Genomic DNA, 20,058 nt, shown 5'->3' with positions numbered 1-20,058 from the left:
TATTCAGTGACCTGCAAAGCCCTTTTTACTGGTGTAACATACCGTGGCTTTCAGAAAACAAAGGACGGCCACGTAATCTCAGAACTCCCACCTCTAATTCCAATAATCGCTGCAGGACATTGAACCCGGACACATTCTTTCCCATCAGTTTCTCACTTGAGTTCTAAGACCGGGAAAAATTCAACAGCAGAGAAGAGACAAACAGAGATCAAAGATGAAGATAGACCAAGAACAAGGACAAGGTAAGTGGAAAGAGAAGGTAATGGCGGGGAAAGGAGCAAGTCTAATAGAACTGACCTCCCAGGGAAGATCACCCAGTGAGCTGGGCCCCCTAGCTCTCTCCAGAACTTCAGAAAACAGTAATACAGATGATTAGTGTTGTATTTAAAGACTTAGAAAATCCATGGAGCAATTCTAAATGTTATATATGTATATAGTACAATATACCACATTACGTTGTAAAAATCATTTCCACATCTCTTAAAAAAAACTATACATGTAGAAGAAGATCTGTTTTTTCTAAATTCATTTGCTGCTACTGCTGACTTCACTAGACTCAGAATCCTCTATCAAACCAGCTGTCATCGAGGTAATGATGTCATTAGATAATTAGGTTTTGGGTATCTGGGTTGGGTATGAGCAGGGAGCAAACAACAATAACTTACTAGAAAATAAAAATCCGTTTGAACAGCTACCATAATAACCAAAGCAGATAACACAGATCACTTTCAATCTGCTTCTTTTTCCAGATTAATCAAAGATGTAAGAAATTAAGGTACTTTAAAAATATATTCCTTAATGTTTGAGTTTCCCAATACATATCAAATAATGCACAGCATTCTTTTCTTCTCATCATATCAAATTAGAAAATGCTAAGCTGATATTTCTATCACATTAGTAGAAATATTCGCCAATCCAGTTCCAGCAATCAGATTAAAGACTAGAGAGAAAAACCAGTTGGTTAGGAAAAAAATGCTGTCGCCCCATTATATTTCAAAATAAATTTGGAAAATGTATATTTTGGTAATAGTGTCTCCACAAAAAAGGGGAGAAACCCCTGCTGTCTTAAGATTTTGAGCTAAAAATGAATCTTTTAGTCCAATAGCCCCAGGTTTCAGTCCTAGCTCTACTATCACCACCTCTGAACAAGAGACTTCATCCAGGCAAATCTGCTTCCTCATTGTCTTTGTATATAAAATGGGGATAATAATTTAAGAATCAAATGAGATAATATGCATAAAATCTTTAACCCAATACCAGGAACAGATTAATATGTTATTAAATGGAGGAGCAATTGTTATTGTTGTATGGATATTTATTCAACATAAACTTACTGAATTCCCACTGTGTGCCAAGCACTTTTCTAGGTGCTGGGGATGCAGCAGGGAATCAGACAAGGTGCCTGGTTTTATTATATATGACGAACTTTTGCTACATACGACCAGCATCAAAGTGGAAAAACTAACCAAAGTTAGACAGCCTTTTAAAAGACTTCTGGGCTGTAGTTAACTAGAAAAGTTGTTTATACTGATTAAATTAATCTAAATTGCTCCTTAAACCTCTTCATTTCATTCAAGTAGATTAGTCTTCTAGTCTATAAACTTTGGAAAGTGATGCAAAGAAAATTCCTTCTTTGCCTTATTTAACATACTGCTGTAGCTAGTATATGTTCATGCTCTGACAGATGATATTTGGAACACCATGTAAAACATTTTGCAAACTTTACAGTTTTCATACACTTGTGAGAAACTCTTTCTAAATAAAAAGTTTACAGGGCTTTAAATTTGCAGTGGCTTTAATCAGAAATTAAAAATTAAGACTGAGTCAGAAACAACACAATAGGACATTTCATTTCCATTGTTTAATTATAAATTGCTATGTGATGCTCATTACAAAACAAGGTAAGAATTGCCAGGCATAAAACTGGAAGATGGGATGAGGAGAAAAGACATGATTGTTAAATTACAGCTGTCATAAGGGACATTTAGCAATTTCATGAATTACAGTTCTATTTACATTTCTGAAATCACAGCTAATTATCCAGTTTCAAGTTAAAGGTTCTACATAATACCACTAATGGTTTTCAAATAAAGGGAAATACATTTGAATTTTTAAGGTCTTATGCTCACTTTATTATTCCCAATCTCAGTAACTCATCTAACGAAACAATAAGGTACCATACTTAGTCTGATGTTCTTGATGAGTCTCCTTGTTAAAAACAAACAAAAATTCATGTACCTATTCTGCCTGCCATGAATGGATGTACCAGAATCCTGCCTCATTCAACACAATGGAGGCTCTCTTCCAGCAAAGAAGGGCATGTGTGCTCAGAGAGCCAACCATCCACTTTAATCTCCTTTAGATTTCTCAAAGCCTTCTCAATCTTAACCTATCCCCAAAGTGGAGAATCATCATTTTTCTCCAGACTCTGAACCTGATTCAGTTTCTTGTCTTAGGGAAATGGCATCCAGTGGCTCAAGTCAGAACCTGAAAGTGGGTAATTACTAGCTGTATGACCCTACAGAATGTATTTAGCCTAACTCTTTCTCACCTGTAAAATGTGGAAGGACATATTAATATCTTTCAGGGTTGTTGAGGATTCAATGGGATTCATATACGTAAATGTCTTAGTATGGAATCTCACATATAAAAAAATGCCAATGAATGCTGGCAATAACTATCATTACTCTTTATTCCCTTTATCTTAGTCCTGATTCCATTTCCTGAACATCTCTCTTGTAAGACCAATTCCATCCATGCCCACTGCCATTACTCTAATATAAGCCACCATTATCCTATGTTTCTTTGCTGCAACAGTGTCCTTGTGTCCATTCTTTCCCTCTTCAACATAGGAGCCAAAATGATCTCTCTCAAATTCTAATAATGTTAATTTAACTCACTCCTTAAAACTCTACAATGGCTTCCCATTATCCTCCCAATAAAGTCCAAACTTCCTAACCTGGTTTTCTAAGCCTTTCATGATCCGGTCCTACTAATTCTCCAGCTTCATCTCTTCGCATTGTCCCCTTTCTGATCTGTGCCCTGAGTTACGGGTCCTTTGTCAGTTCCTCCAATATGCCAACTGCATTCACCTCAGCACTTCTGTACATGTGCTGTTTCTTCTTCCAGTCTGAATCAGCCTACAGATCTCACTTTTTTCCATGGAGACCATCTCTGAAACTCAGCACACACTCAACTACTTGCTCAATGGCTCTCTTTTGATCTGTTTATTGCTATATCCCTGGAGCCTGATTTGTTAAATCAGTTAGTAAATACTGACTAAATCTGTCAACTATAAGAACTGAAAGGGAAGTTTTTGAAGTATCCTAAACTCCTAGAAGGCACGAAAATCATACCTTGGTATAACAGAGGAAGTTTTTCCCCCTCAAACTATCCTTCTATCAGACTCCTCTAATTCTCTGCTATATCCCTAGGCTGATAGCCTCTGTTCTTTCTTAAACTTAAGTCATTTTACACCTGGGTATGCTGGTTTGAAGCTGTTATGCATCCGAGAAAAGGCCAGGTTTTTAAATTCCATTCCTATGCGTGCAGACCTACTGGGGATGGGACTTTTAGTTAGGTTATTTCAATTGAGATGTGACCATTCAAGGTGGGCATTAGCCCTTTACCGGAGTCTTTAATGGATAAAAGGCAATAACAACAAAAAAAGCTGAGCGCTTACAGAGAAACACCTAGACAGAGCTGAGAGAGAAAAGCCCTAGAGATGCTAAAAGAGGACCCACAGAAGCTCAGAGAGGAAGTCAGTGGGACCAGGAACTGATGGCAACAAAATCTGGAACAGGAGATGCTGTTCATGGGCCTTGCTATCTGAGAGAGGAAACCTGGATGCTAGTGGCCTTTCTTCAGAGAAGGTATTGTCCTGTGATGCCTTGATTAGGACACTTTCATGGCCTTAAAACTGTCAATTTGTAAACTAATAAATCCCCATTGTAAAAGTCAACTCAGTTCTGATATACTGCAATTTGGCAGCTTAAGCAAGCTGAAACACTCGGCTTCAAAAAAAAACATCAAGGGGAATATTTCCAAGCACATGAAGTTTATCTTTGGTGCCTTCTTAACTAAGTTTATTTGCTCTTCCTCCATCTCAGCATTCCTTGATCATGAATCTACCCACTCTAGTTTCCTCCCTAAATCTAACTTTCTCCATTCCAAAATGCCTTCTCCATCTCTTCTTCTAACTAAAATAACCATTTCTTCCAGACTGGTGATCCAGCAGGAAACAAACAGGTTAAAAGCTGAATGTACTAATTTCAACAAGGGGAGAAAATGGATCACAAATGCAAAGAGCTTACCACAATCCATAAGGATTAGTGGGGAAGGTTGCTGCATGGAAAAGGATAACAAAAATTAAAGACATTTTTCCATTCCACTGAGGAGAAAGGAAGGACACTAATAAAAATGATCTATCTACTAACTATATTAGTGGAGTAAATATTCATTTCTGAAGGGCATAGGAGGAAAAGAAAAGAACCTCTATTCCAGTTTTTGCAATCAGCGATTCCTTGGAATCAACTGATTTTTAACACCTATACATAATGTTCTTAAAAATGTCTCTGGGCAATGTGTATGGATGGGACCACAAAATCAAGGAATGACAAATAGTTCTGAATATACTAACCCAGCACAGCATTGCTCCTAATAATTCCAAATAATTCTCTTGATTCTACAACGTATACAAACCATGACAGCATGAACAGAGAGGACCCTGAAAGCATTTGGCATGGAGAAACTTTTGGTGTAGACTACTTTGTTGGTTTGAAATTGTTATGTACTTTAGAAAAGCCATGTTCTTTTAATCCTAATCCAATCTTGTGGGGCCAGACCCATTGTTTAGGGTGAAACCTTTTGATTAACTCGTTTCCATGAAGATGTGACATGCCCAATTATGGAAATGCGATTCTGCCCATTCAAGGTGGAAATGTGAATCCACTCATTCAAGGTAGGTCTTAATTAGTTTACAAAGCGTTTAAGAGAGCTGATAGAGAGAAAAAAGGTTCAGAACAGACACAGACACAGACATTTGGAGATCGAGACAGAAGCTGCCCAAGTGTGAACAAGGACTCACAGAAATAGCCAGAAACTGAAGAGAAGAAATCTCTGACCCAGGAGATGTTAAGCTAAGAGATTAAACCCAGAGCAGCTAAGTGAGACCTACAGATGCTTAGAGAGGAAACCACTGGAATCAGAAGCACAAAGCAACAAACTGGGAGCAAGGACCTCAGATGCCAGCCACGTGCCTTCCCAGCTGATAGAGAAATCCCAATGTCGTCTGGTCTTTCTTAAGAGTCAAGATATCTTTCTCTGGATGCCTTAATTTGAACATTTTTAAGGCCTGAGAACTGTAAACTTGTAACTTAATAAATCCCCTTTATAAAAGTGCTTTCTTTTCTGGTTTAATGAATTCTGGCAGCTTTAGCAAACTAAAACAACTACATCACAAGTATGAATAAAGCTGGTGTTGATTTTTCTAATGAAACACATACTAAGTAACTATGTTTTTCTAAGGAAACCTTAGCATTTATTCCTTCTAGAATACAGAATCTCACTCTTTTTGAAAGTTGAAAAAAAAAGTCATAGTGGAGTTGAAGAAAGTATCATCTGCGGCATACTTCAAATCCAAAGCTAGGACTTTGGCCTTGGTAAATCAGACTTCCCTGCAAAGCACTGTGAAAAGTCCTCCAAACCAGTGTGGTGCACACGTAAGCGCCTCTTTTGAGGAATAAGTAAGCACTGTAGCAATCACATTTTGTTAACCTATTGTTTGCTTACTGAAAGCAGTACTGATGTCATTTTCTTTAAATAGTTGAATTTTTATAAGCATTCTTAAATCTGTGTTTCTTGGCATGTGCCTGAAAGAAGACAGCAGATGCTTACTTATTTTACATAACAGAGTTAAGAATCCAACTTCTCAATCTTGAGCATTTATAGAGTCTCATCAAGTTATGGTGACCTTTCAATATAAATTCACACAATTCATGGCTGTTTTCTTCCCACTTATCTTACTGAAAACTTCATGTTTCTTTCGTGACAAAGGGCATTAGCATTTTCCTTTGCAATTCTGAAAAAAATTAACTTTCTTTATTAAGCACTGATAGTTTAGGGTGCTCAATGCTACTCAAACAGATGAAGTGTACTTTCGTGGTTTATTTTTCCTTTTATTATAAACTAGTTTCATCAATAATAGATAGGAAAATTTTCTTCCTATGAGTTAATAAAGATGCTATATCTTATTGGAAACCAATCTATACAAATTTTATTTTAGGGAATGTTATGAAGGTGAGACTGGAATTCAGCAGAAGAAGAAGGAAAAAAAATAAGATTGTTTTCCCTTTACAAGATAGAGGTGGGGGTGTGTGGGATCTGGATGAGGGGAGAGGGGGAAGAAAGAAGTTGCAGAGGCTACAGACCTAGGTAGATCTCATAAGAGAAAGAAAACATATAATCAGACCCCTCCCCCTCCCTTACCACAAGTTCCAGAAGGCTAAACCCACATTAGAGGAGGACCCTAACATGAAATTTAAGATATGACCTAGTACTATAACATTTAGCTCACAAAGGTGCTTGGAGAATTCCCTTGAGAATCTTGACAAAATGAAATTACAAGGCAATAAGTGAAAATATTTACGAATAACCGGTAATAATAATTATATAAAATTTATGATTAAGGAGGAAGTTGTGGTAGAAAACTAAGGATATAGCCCAGTTAACAAGATAATGTATGTGAAAGTGCTGCCATAAACTCTAAAGGATTACGTAAATGTTAGCTGTAATTATTTTTATTATTGATCTGGAACCAATGAGAAATTAAAAACAAAGTTATATGTGTGTTTTAATAAGTATTCAAGCAGAACTGTTTAATTACAGCGTAAATGTTAAAGTCAGGTTTCTCAGCCTCAGCACTACTGACCTAGGGGACAGTAATTCTGTGCTGTGAGGGGCTTGTCCTGTACATTGCAGGATATTCAGCAACATATTATTAAAGGCCAGAAATACTGCCAGACATTGCCAAATATCGCAAAATTGCCCCCAGTTGAAAATCACTTAAAGGACAAGAAAAATCTAGAAATTGTATTTAGGGCTCTCCCACATAAATTGAGGGTAAGAGAAGGCCAAGATGAACCAGAGCTGGAGTGTCTGATACAGCAGCCACTAGTCAGATGTGAGACGTGCTATAACATACATTAGATTTCAAAGATTTGGTACTAATAAAGAAGGTGAAATGTTTCATTAATTTTCATATTGATTATATATTAACATGGTATGTTAGATGTGATTAAATAAAATACACTATTAAAATGAACTTCGCTGGTTTCTTTTTATTTTTAAAAATATAGCTACTAGAAATATGAAAGTTACATATGTGGCTTACAATATATTTCTATTGGACACAGTTGAACTCAAAGGAGAAAAAAAATCTGCCTTTCATGCTATATATTCCAAGGAGTCTCTAATGACAGGGAAGGAAACTCAGATAAACTTTGTCCTGAGCCTTCTTTTGACATTCTCTACTTTGTCCCTGGATGATCCTCAGTCCCACTGCTACAATGAGATTACTACTCATAGATTATTACTCCCTGTTCTAGTTCGCTAGCTGCCAGAATGCAGTATACCAAAACGGAATGGCTTCTAAAAATGGGAATTTAATAAGCTGCTAGTTTACAGATCTAAGACCGAGAAAATGTCCCAATTAAAACAAGTCTATAGAAATGTCCAATCAAAGGCATCCAGATAAAGATAACTTGCTTCAAGGAGGCCAGTGAAGTTCAGGGTTTCTGTCTCAAGTGAGAAGGCACATGGCAAACATAGTCAGGGTTTCTCTCTCTCAGCTGGAAGGGCAAGTGATGAACACGGCATCATCTGCCAGCTTTTTCTCCTGGTTCCTGTTTCATGAAGCTCCCCAGGAGGCATTTTCCTTCATCTCCAAAGGTCAATGGCTAGTGGACTCTGCTTAGTGGTGCTACAGCATTCTCTACTGTCTCTGAATCTCTCTCATTTTCCAAAATGCTTCCTCTTTTATAGGACTCCAGAAACTAATCAAGACCCACCCAAATGGGTGGAGACATACCTCCACCTAATCCAGCTCAACAACCACTCTTGATTAAATCACATCTCCTGGGAGATGATCTAATTACAGTTTCAAACATACAATGCTAAATAGGGATTGGAATAAACGGCTGCCTTTACAAAATGGGATTAGGATTAAAACATGGCTTTTCTAGGGTACATACATCATTTCAAACCAGCACACTTCCCAAACCTATCTCTGGACCAGAGCTATACTGGAACCTAAACCTATTTATTTCACCTATCAACTGAACCCCACTTAGACATCCTGGTGTAACTCAAACTTTAATGATCCTCATTCCCCAAAAAGCTCCTCCTCAAGGATTTCCTATTTTAATAAATGGCACTACTGACCCAGATGCTTAAGCCAGAACTTTGAAAGTCATCCATGAGTTCTTCCTTCTCCTTCACCCAATTTACAATCTTTCACAAGTCCTGCTTTGTCTACTACCTAAATATTCTCAGGATTCTTCTCTTTCTCCTAATCCTCTTGCTAGGTCAAGTCACCATTATTTCCCCTGAATCAACTCCTCCTTCTCTCTCTTTTTTTTTTCTTTTGTATACTATATTCAGCAACATATTATTAAAGGCCAGAAATGGTGGGGGTCACATTTCATTCTTTTTCCATGTGAGTATCCCCTTATTGCAGCACCATCTGCTGAATTTTTGTTTGGTTTGGTTTTTTCATTTATTTTTTGTTTTGCTTGTACGAGAAGTGCATGGGCTAGGAATCAAACAAAGGTCTCCCACATGGCAGACAAGAATTTATATTGACCATATATTAAGTACCCTCGCAACCCCCTCCTTCCCTTTTATACTCCATTACCCTGCCCTACCCTTCCCAAAACACTTATCCTACAGGTAATTTTGTTCAGTGTTGCTTTATACTACATAAACTCAGGCGCTTGCTTGTTCATTGTAATAGCTCCTGTGCTTAGCTCTGATGGATGTATGGAAGGATAAATGAATTAATGAATGAATGAAGAGGGGTGCAAAATATAAACTCACAGTTTGCAATCTGCTAAGGTGCAACACTAAAAAACAATTGTTGGGTTGGCATACAAGGTTTGGGAAAATACCAACCCTATGTCTAAATATCAGTCCTTATATATTGATAAAAGTCCAAGGATTCTAGAAGTGGGAAAAAGTGCTTGGGAACCATGTGCCCTCTTCTCTCAGCCTTAACAGATTTATCTATCAGGTCTAAACTCACACTGAAGTCTTTCCATATACTAGAGTCAACAGCAGAAGAGTGCTTTTATAACCCTCCATCCCTGCAGCAACCTGATGCTCAAAATTTCAACGGCATATAGTCCAAGAGCAGCAATAGTTTCAAGGTTCAACAGTAAAAGGCAACTAAGGTTCAGGCAAAGCTAAGAACAATTGTGATGAATTAAACTACTTCTGAAAGAAATTTATTCTCTAAGAACGCAAGTTCAAAACAAGTAATAAGACTCTCTCCTGGCCTCTTCTCTTAGAGGGTCTGGGGTCCATCTCCTTGGCTCAATCAGCCTTCATTTCCCAGCCCATCACTGTTTTGAAAAGGGATTAATATGGGTCATTAAGGGTCTGTACTAACTAGTAAGCTGATGCTGCTACTCATTTGGAAGTTAAAAAAAAAGTTAAAAATTTTATAGATGCTAATGGTGTTTTGTGTATTCCAGATCTGAACTAAGGGATCAGATCCCTTAGTGAAAGACTCAAGGCAGTAAACGTATATAAAGAACATATAGACAAAAAGGCAAAATCTAGACTTGTGTTTTCATTCATCTTCTGTCTACTGGTTCTCTTGTAAATGGGGAAATAGTGGTAAGGGTAGATAGAGGTGAAGTGGGATGTGGGATACGAACCAAGTAGAAGTTGAGCAACAAAGCCATGCCAAAACCAGGGTTAACCCCCTTGTGTTAACTATGCAGGGCTATATTTGTTTAACTGTTTTTCTGTTTGCTTGTTTTTTGTCCTATCTGGAAATTATATGAAAGATCATTCTTCTACAGTATGAAGAAGGGAGGTGGGGTCTTGAGTAAAGAAATGTTAGGAAACATTAAAAAAATTTCCCCTTCATTTATCCTTCTTTTATGGTCCAATAAAGAAAAAAATGGTAATTACTTGGTTTACTCATTTTTGGCAGCAAGATAAAGAGATTTAGTAAGGAAGATAAGTTTTTCTGAAATAATGCCCTGTTTCCTTTCAGCAATAACTCTGGATGAATAGTGAGTAACTTTTCAAAGACCCATTTTTTTCCTTAAAACTTCCTGGTGAATCTTTTCCTTAACAAGATCTGATTCTCCCATCTCAGCAAAAGCATTAATTTCTGGCTTAGAGGAGTGCGGTAGCTGGGGTGTAACAAGAGAGAGTAGTAGAAATTTCCAAATTCCAGTCACACCACTCACCCTTTATATGTGACCTTAGGCAAGTTACTAATCTCTTTAAATCACATGGTCCCAAATAGGGCAGGACCACAATTTCCCCCATAGGCTGAAAACTGGGAGAGGGAAGGCAGAAAAAAAATCTTACTTTTTATGTATAACATCCAGACATATATGCAGTATATAGAGAGAGTTACAGTATTTCTGTGATATTAAAATTTCAAGGCCAGGGATACAGGAAGATTAAAAAGGCTCCTTAGGGGGCCAATAATGAACAAAGGGTTGAGAAACACTGCTCTAATCCTTCATTTTCTAAGCATCACTCACCCTAATGGATTATTATAATATCACTATACCTAAATAGAGAGAGAGAATGATAAACTAGAATTAAAGTAGACAGAGACAATAAACAAAATTGTAGAATAGTCATTAATATATACCTGAAACCATAGTCAAATGTATATGGATCAATATCATCTATTCAATTGTATTAACAAAACAATTTCCTTTTCACTAATCATTTTAGCACATGAACATCTAACATTCTAAAGGAAAATGTAAAGTCATAGTAAAATAAACGTAAGGAGAATCTATAAATGTGGAAGAGGACAAACCTAGAACACCAATTTCAAGACCTGCCAAGTCTGCTTCAATTTTGTCATAAACATCTTCTGATTCAAAGTCAACAGCAATGGTCCTTGTCTCCACTTTGAATTTTTCTCCTAGGGAAGGAAACACAAATGGGAAGAGAGAAGGAAAATTAATAATGGCAATTAAGTTGAAACCATCTCTTGGCAATATATGTTCGAGCTCCTTTTGTCCCCCAGTTTGAGATGAAATTTAGTCTAGGTGATTTTAAGCAATCATGAGATCATCCAAAAGATGATATGGAGTCAACATATTAGTTCTGAAACAAAAATTCCAATGTTGTCAAAGAACTAGCTGAAAGTTACTCAATTAGTTCTCCTTCTATATATCAATACTGATATATAATTTTGAAACCTATGAATACAAATAATAAAACTTGACTCAAACCATAATGTTACGTATTCTTCAAATACCACTGGCACTATGACTTTTATTGCAAATGGATGTTTCATAAATAAATCTTTATGATGCAAAATATTTTATAGTATAATATATGAAACAAAAAAATCTGTTATTAAAATAGAAATAAAGTGAGTATGATCTTATTGTACTTTAGAAACTTGGTAAATAGTTAATAAGCCACTATGTTTAAAAATTCACTCAAAATACATGGTAACAAAGCTAAAAAAATGGCATAAGAAGGACCTTGGTGTTCTACTTTGCATAGGACTACTAAAAGTCCAAAACTGATGGAAATACTAACTTCAGAAATTAGTTCCTTGAGAAACAAAATGCATCTGAGATAATGCTAACATAAAGTTTACTTCCCTTTCCACAAGTCCCCTTGGAGGCGACAGCACAGACTTTGAGGTCAAATGGACCTAGGTATGAACTGCTAATTGACTGAAGAAGTCACACATCACTGAGCCTCAGAAACCTCTTGTGAAAATGAACGTAGTACCACTCAACTGGGGATGCAAGGCTCAATGATATTAACTAGCACACAGGACATGCCCCATCAACGTTAAATCACCCCTTCACCTCCCTAATTGCCCTATTCTCCCTTCACTTAGTGAAGTCTAGTAGGCTAGGAATGCCTATCACTTGGAGCTTGAAGAGAAGCCAAAGGAATTCATTTAAAAATCCAGTTTACAAAAATAAATTTTTTTTCAGTCCAAGTCAATGTTGGGTCATCCCAGATTATGCAGCATTAATCCTCATATCTAGTCTTGATCTAAAAGGATTTTTATCTAAAATTAAACAGCTGGTTCACAAGAGATCTGGTTCTTAGACTCAATGAAAAGTATTAGTCCTACATAGAAATTCATGAATTGGAGAGGAGAATAACTGACTTAGAAATACCATACCTGGGGCCACGGTGGCTCAGCAGGCAAGAATGCTTGCCTGCCATACCAGAGGACCCGGGCTCAATTCCTGGTGCCCGTCCGTGTAAAAAAAAAAAGAAAGAAAGAAAATACCGCACCTGGTGTTAAAGTTATACTTATTGTTCCAATATAAACAAATCATATGTGTGTTCATGTAATGGACAGCCAGACACTGACCAGTCATTTTACATGAGCTGTTTCAATATATCTTAATATAAATGGTTCACAGAATTTACCACTGGTAGGTAAAGTATATTTTCTTCAGTACAGCCACAAATTCACAAGGAAAAAAAAGACACGCCCTCCCCAAAGGCTGAAGGATACCTTTTATTAAACCTAAAACTTTATTCAGGAAGAAAATAAGATAAATTTACCTATTTATTTTGAGAAAAGCAAAGTATTTTTCCACACTAGCACTATGTACTGACATTTAGGAAAATTTCTCTGTAGTGATAAAAGCCACCTCACACAATCTCCAAATCACATTTATTTTTATATCATAAAGGATTGGGTCAATGTACTTAAACTATGGAGTCTTTACATAGAAATGCTGCTAAAAAAATTCAGTGACACTTTTGGAAAGAATGTTATTTAATGATGAACCTCCAAGTGAGGTCTCTGTGTTCACATTAGGATAAGTAAAATAGCTTTTGATGCAAGTTTCTCAAGATAATTAAAATTTCTCAACTCATACCTGGACTAGCCTGCATTATGTCCTAGTCCAAAACACTGCCTTTTTCTCTTAACAATTTTTTTTCCACACTGCTTCTATTGTGGGTTTCTTCTCCTTTCACATGGGTCAGGTCAAGTCTCTACCCTCTTCAGAGTAAGGGCTCAAGCCTTTGGCAACACCCTAATACTTCTGAAAATTCATTTTCAGCTCTTCCCTCATAGCTCCCCCAGCTCTAGCTACAGTGGTTCCCTTTAAACACAGAATGCTACCCCACCTATGCTCAGGGCTTTTGAACTCACTGTTTCCTCTGCCTGGAATGCTTTTCCATATCCTTCGTCTCTGTTGGGTCCTTGAGCAAATGTTACTTTCTCAGAGGCCTTCCTTGACCATCTTAAACAACTGAACCACCCCTCCCCCAGCACTCCTTGTCCCTAACTTCCTCGCTTTATTTTATTCCATAGCACTTACCACCTCCTAACATACTATCTACTTTAATAATCTATGTGTTTGTTGTCAGCTGGCTACATGACACACCCCCATTTTACCTTCACCACCTCCCATTCTAAAGTGCTTCATAATATCGCCAGTACACACTCAGCAATGGGCACTGTGGGGGAAGAACTAGAATTTTACCAAACTTTTGGAGGGGTACTTCTTCTGGGCACTCTGATTCCTGTCCTGCCATAAGGCCTAACGAATGACATACCCTTGTCAAATTATGCGGTTAAGTCTTTCACCCAGGGCAGGAGTCATAATAAGTTAAAACCAATACCCTATAGATTGTGTAGGATAAAGATATACAAACAATTAAATTTGGAGGTTTGCAATAAACAAGAGATGAGCCACTAAATCCCCACTTCAAGGAAATTCTTGTTGCCCAGCTACTAGGAGTATCATCAGCAGACAGCCTTCAGGTGGCAGTCCCTTCAGGGACTTCCCTCAGCCACCAAGAGCTGCTTCACCCAAGATGATGCCCTCTCTGTGGAGTCCACATCCAATGACTGATCTTGGTGGAGGAAAAAAGCCATTGGACTGCTTCTATGTACTGGGTTCAGATTCAGGAGTTAGTCTGCTCACTACCCTATTTTTCTGTTCTTTCATTAAAATGACCTGTTTCTAATTATTCAAGCTTTATAATGGGTTTTAATATCTCTAGTAGTGTACAACTCCTTTATTATTCTCCTTTTTCATGAGTTTATTGGCTATCCTCACCTGTTTGGCCTAAGCTTTTATTGATACTCCAATAAACTCTTCAATTAAATTTATGGAGAATGACAATGTGGCATTCCCTCCAGGAGCTCCCTTTTTTACAAGAGTCTTTTTTTTTTTTTAACATCTCACAATAAAATCTTATAGTTGCAAATTCTTTAAAAATTCAAATAATTAAAGAATTCCATTATTAGGATACTACACATCATGTTGCAAAGATATTTAGTACTGTTTGACAGTTCCTATTGAGTTAAACCACTCAGTATTTGAAATGGGATAGGCTGGCATTCTAATACTTAATGTGGTAGCCAAATCTAATCATATCCACCCCCTTTTTTTTTGTTTCAGGTTGAAATGATTCTGAGGTAGTCCTGGTCCCTCTGTCTCTCAGTCTAATGGCTAGAACCAAAAAGTAAGAAGTAACTAAAACACTGACAATTGGTATGAGCATCTCAAGGTAGCCAACTCAATAGAAATGGAGGTAGAAAATTAGCTGTGGCTTAAAAAGCAGGAAGTAAAGCTAAGAAATAGCTGTGCTGATACTATCCATTCTCTTATACTGATCCACTGAAAAACATCTAACCTCAATTATGGGACAATAAAAAGCAAAAACTATTTGTAACTACAGAGCTATATAATTAATGCTCTCACTGGCCTCAAGCCGTGCTATCACCTCCAAGTCCCACTCCTAGCCACATTACTATTTTTGACTCTCTTGTCAATTCCAGGTTCAACCCTGAACTAGTTAGGGTTGAGTCTGGAATTAACAGAGAGGGAACTGCATCTATAAGTAGTCTCACAAAGCTGAAACACCTCTTAAGATTGAAAGCAAAGCCCTCTTAGGTTCAAACATAAAAAGGTTATGAACACATTCATGATGGCCTTATATTTAACATACATCTAGGTCTGGCCATCGTTATTTTCACTTTTTCTCAACAGGTCAACATCTCCTTTTAACATTCTCTCTCTAAGAACAATTTTAGAGTTCCTGAAAGACTTTTCTCACTTTTTTCTTTCCCTAGGTGGATGGGGATATTAGGTCTGAGACTGCTACATACGAAGTCTAATCTGTACAAACTTGTGTATTTATGATTTTTTCATTAATAAAACCCAAAAATATGTTGATTCTCCATTGTCCCTATATCTGCTCCAAATAAACAGTATGTTTTTCATCCTCTCCACTAAGTTTCAGGCACCACCTATTGAGATTCCTGTTATAGTCATCCTTCTCGATTTTCCCATATTATCAAGTCCCATTTTTCTTTAAGATTCAAGTCACGTCACCACCTCTGTGGACATACACATGTTTCCTCTTCCTCCAAGGTAAAGCTCCTTACGCTCTCAGCTGTGTTCCTAAAGACCTTTACACAATCCTATTAAGCACTCACTATAAAATATTATGTAAAGAGTCCAATAAACTGCGATCATTTCTTTGTATTTTTGGCACCTAGCAAAATGCCTGGCACATAGCTGAAGAGATTCAAATGTGTTGGATTTAGAGTAAACACATCTAGGCTGATGCACTGGTTTTTTAAAATCATCTTCTGAACACTTTCTGAATTCTTCCATATAGTAATAAAACTACATGCTGGTAAGAGATGTCTAGGTAAGACATAAGGTACTATTAGGCATTTTTTAGGGTAAGATAAATTGAAAGACAATTCAGTTCTTTCATCTGTCTCACATGGGCTGGACTATCAATTCTCAGAGAAATTCAAAAGTTTTAGTTTTAAGAAATCCTAGAAATCCAGTCTGAGGAATAAAGTGTTCTAAGAGCTGAACTAAGAGGACAGATATGAAGGATGAGGATATTTTAGTCATGGTCCATTCTTCTTATGTCCAATCCTCAGAAAACAATAATGGAGGCGGGGACTTTTGGAGAAACAGTATTATATTCAGTGCTTACTAACTTAAACTTCTTAAATATAAATCACTCTATATATTTCATTTACAACTATAAAAATGTATTGCATATTTTTAAAAACCTCCATTTTCACATAAAATTGGCGCATAATATTTAGAGATGTAAAAGATTTACAGTAAGTCTTTTGCAATTTCTCTAATTTTGAGGGGAAAACAAAAAAGCACCCCCAAATCTAACAAACTCTTTGCCGCTAAGTGCTCTCCTTTTTCTCTGTATGTTTTTCTGAGGTCTTACCATTTCTCCCCCATCCCTTGGGGTGAGACTTTCTCCACATAAATAAAGCTCTCTTTTTGTAGAGCTGGAGGAAAGGTGATTGTGCCCCAGAAGGGAATAATTGATCAGGCTTCACTTTTTAAGGCACATTTCATTATAATTATCACAGATGCTACACAAATAATGGTCCATGTCTTTTTTTACAATGCCCTTGAAAATATATTCATGATAATTTTATCTCATATGAAGAGAGACTCACTTTCAGTCAAACCAGAATATGCATCACAGCTCATCAGGATTTAAAATAATTATTTTAAGCCAAAGTTTTTATATTTTATATAATTTTATATAATATAATTTACTTAAATAGAACAACCATCTGCAATAAATAAAAACCTTATACCACAAAGGAATCTGTCTGTTGGCAGAACATGAATAGGCTCCGTTCTTTTGAAAGCCCTGAGTTCTACCTTTGGTTCAACCATTGTGGACCCTTGGATGAGCCACCCTTGAAAATATTTTAAAATGAGGATTTTTATTTCCCACATTTGTAAAACAATAGAAGTACCTGTATATTTTTTTGGGGGGGGGGGGAGACATATGCAAAAAAACAAAAAAAAACCCCTAAAATCATGGAACTTAAAATACTAATGTAACTATATTCCATATAATAATATGGAAGCAGAGTTTGTTGGAAAGAGCTGGGGACCCAATTAGAAGCCCTACATGTGAGTGCCAGCTCAGTCAACTGTTGGTAGAGAGCCCTTCACTCTAGCCTTTTAATCTTCTGGAATTCCATTTCTTAGCCTATAAACTAGCAGAAATAACACCCACCCCAGAGTTCTTGTGAGAATGACATGATGGCACATGAAAATATACTTTATGAAACTGTAAAGTCTTATCCAAAATTTTCTTCTCTTCTATCTGCCAATATCTACAAAAATGATTTTATGACATATAGTTGTTTTCTCCCTCAATTGGCCACTGTAGGTTATCATCTGTAGCATTATTTAACTGTATTGTTGGCATCAACTGCATAAAATTTTTCAAGTTGGTCAAGCACATTTGACTTAATAGAATGATTTATTTACTGCCATATTATTCATGGACTCAGTGATCAGAATGTACTACTTTTAGCCATGCCTTCGTTTATAATTAGCTATTGACTACTGTATTTTATCTATTCCAAAATGCACAATTTTATTCATTTTTTAAGCATCTTTGAAATTAGGATGTCTTAGAATTGATGGCATGTTAGCCTGGCATTTTTTTCCTTAATGGTTATAAGATGATAATTATTTTATGATCAATGGTGTCTCAGATTTGGGGAAAGAATATATCATAAGCCTGGGACTCTGCAGACATCCAATCTTCTCCTTTATGTCACTAAAAGGATCTATGATAGCTCCTGTATGGGACAGTCCCTCCCATCCCAGTACCTGCAAAACTCTACCATAACTAGTTAAAGAGGCAGAGGATTTCCAATGCTGAACTAACATCCAAAAAGCATGCCTTCATTCTTTTATTCAGGAGTACTGCGTTTGCAAGTAGGCAAAACATCTTACTTGCCCACTTCACTCTAACCTCTGAGGGCGGAGGCCATGTCTGTTTTTATTTTCTTTACTGCTATATACTCATAGACCACAGCACCTATAATATTACCAGAGCTCAAGAAATACTTTCCAACAGAATAAATGCAAGAACACATACTGAATAGTATCCATGTGTCAGAATTTACCTTGAGGACAACTAATAAGTCCACCTCGGTTACAATTTGGTAAAGGAAATATGTGTAAATAGATAACACTACAACACAACTGCTGCTGTAATAAGAGGAAAGCATGCAAAGAGAAAGCAACTTGCTCTTGCAGAGTGGGATTTTAAACAGGAGACGGCGTGTGTTGAGGCTTGGAGGAAAAGGAGGAATCAGCCAATCAGAGGAGGTGGAGAAATAGACAAAGGCACAAATATGAATGGTGTGTATGTTGTACAGGCAGAAGTGGCAAGAGAAAAATTTGTAGAAGGAACGGCAGAGGTTGTATATACAAGTTAACATGCAAAACCAGCTACATAACTTGTAGGGTAAAATGTAAAATAAAAATGTGTGGTCTTTGTTCAAAAATTATTAAGAATTTCAAAACGGCAACAGCAGAGCATTAAAACAAGTGCAGGCCCTTGTGAAACCAGAGCCCTGTGCATGAAGGTGGCCCTAATAAGTTCACATTTCACCCAGTGTGCTATGACTACTTAACAGAGGCTATTAAGGTGGAAAGTGACAAGATCACACTTGTTTTTTTAGGAAGGAAATGCTAGTGGCAGAGTAGAGAACACACAGCCTGTGAAAGAAAGTGGGGTGCGGTGGGGGTGGAGGGCAAAGCAGGGAGCCGGCAAGCAGCAGCTACATCAGTCCAGTGAGAGGAAAGGGCACAAAGAGGGACAGCAACAGAAACGGCAAGGCTGGTGGACTGGAAGAGACTTCTGAGTTTGCAGAATTTTACAACTGATGCAACACAGGGTTTTAGGGACAGAAAGGATACAAAGATTCTACCCATTTGCTTTAGATTTCTGAATAATAACCTTTCATATTTTAGGGCTAAATTAGTCTCAGCATATTCCTTATGTCTCAGCATTTTTTTTTTTTCATATGTAATGTTTACTGCTATTCTCAAGTACAGCAAGTCTTTCCTTTAGTATCAGACTTCGTTTTTGCTGGCTTGGAAAATGACATCACTACCAATGAGATTTGGGCCATAGCTGACCAGTTTCCCATGTAGGATAACTGTTAACTCAAATCAAGTTAGAAATTTAAAAATTTGGTACAAAATTTATATTTTGACTAGTGCATTTCCTAAGATACTTATGTGGACAGCTTAACTGAACACCGTAAGTACATGGAACCTTGAGTAGGACATGAGATTTTGTAGGTTTGTCCAGAGTGATGCCCCCATAAATCCCAGAGTGATTTGAATAGTGAATAAAAAAGCATTTGCAAAGTCCCCTTGGGGGAATGGCAAGAAAGGGGGAAAACTCAACTTCCTCAAGTGGAGAATTCTTGACATTCTCACAAGCAGTGAGGATAACCAAAGCAACAGGCTGAGCCCCCAATCTTGGGGTTTGTTCACATGAAACTTAACCCTACAAAGGACAGGCTAATGTCACAATGTGACTGTGTGATTGTGATAACCTTGTCTCTGATGCTCCTTTTATCTACCTTGTCAAGAAACGAGTAGAACATATGGAATAAAAATAAATAATAGGGGGAGCAAATGTTAAAATAAATTTAGTCTGAAATGCTAGTGATAAATGAAAGTGAGGGGAAGGGGTATGGTATGTATAATCTTTTTTTTTTTCTGTTACTGTTTTATTTCTTTTTCTGTTGTCTTTTTATTTCTTTTTCTGAATTGATGCAAATGTTCTAAGAAATGATGAATATGTAACAATGTGATGATATTGAGAATTACTGACTATATATGTAGAACAGAATTATATGTTAATTTTTTGTTAATTTTTTAAATAACTTTAAAAAAAAAAATAAAGGACAGGCTAAGCTTACTTAAAATTAGGCTGAAGAGTCACCCCCAGAGAACCTCTTTTGTTGCTCTCCCTCTCAGC

The 20,058-nt window shown here is 37.0% G+C and overlaps 1 protein-coding gene across 1 annotated transcript in view; it reads right to left on the bottom strand.

The window, feature by feature from the left end:
* HSD17B12 (hydroxysteroid 17-beta dehydrogenase 12) overlaps positions 1-20,058 on the bottom strand; it is a 171,578-nt gene that overhangs the window by 40,831 nt on the left and 110,689 nt on the right. The window contains exon 4 of the mRNA XM_077114455.1: positions 11,069-11,176. Within this exon, the coding sequence (XP_076970570.1) occupies positions 11,069-11,176 (108 nt within the window). The remainder of the gene's footprint in view (positions 1-11,068; positions 11,177-20,058) is intronic.

Source organism: Tamandua tetradactyla, chromosome 8, assembly GCF_023851605.1.
Source record: "Tamandua tetradactyla isolate mTamTet1 chromosome 8, mTamTet1.pri, whole genome shotgun sequence".
In the NCBI taxonomy this organism is placed as follows: domain Eukaryota; kingdom Metazoa; phylum Chordata; class Mammalia; order Pilosa; family Myrmecophagidae; genus Tamandua; species Tamandua tetradactyla.
This window is presented reverse-complemented; position numbering and strand designations above follow the sequence as displayed.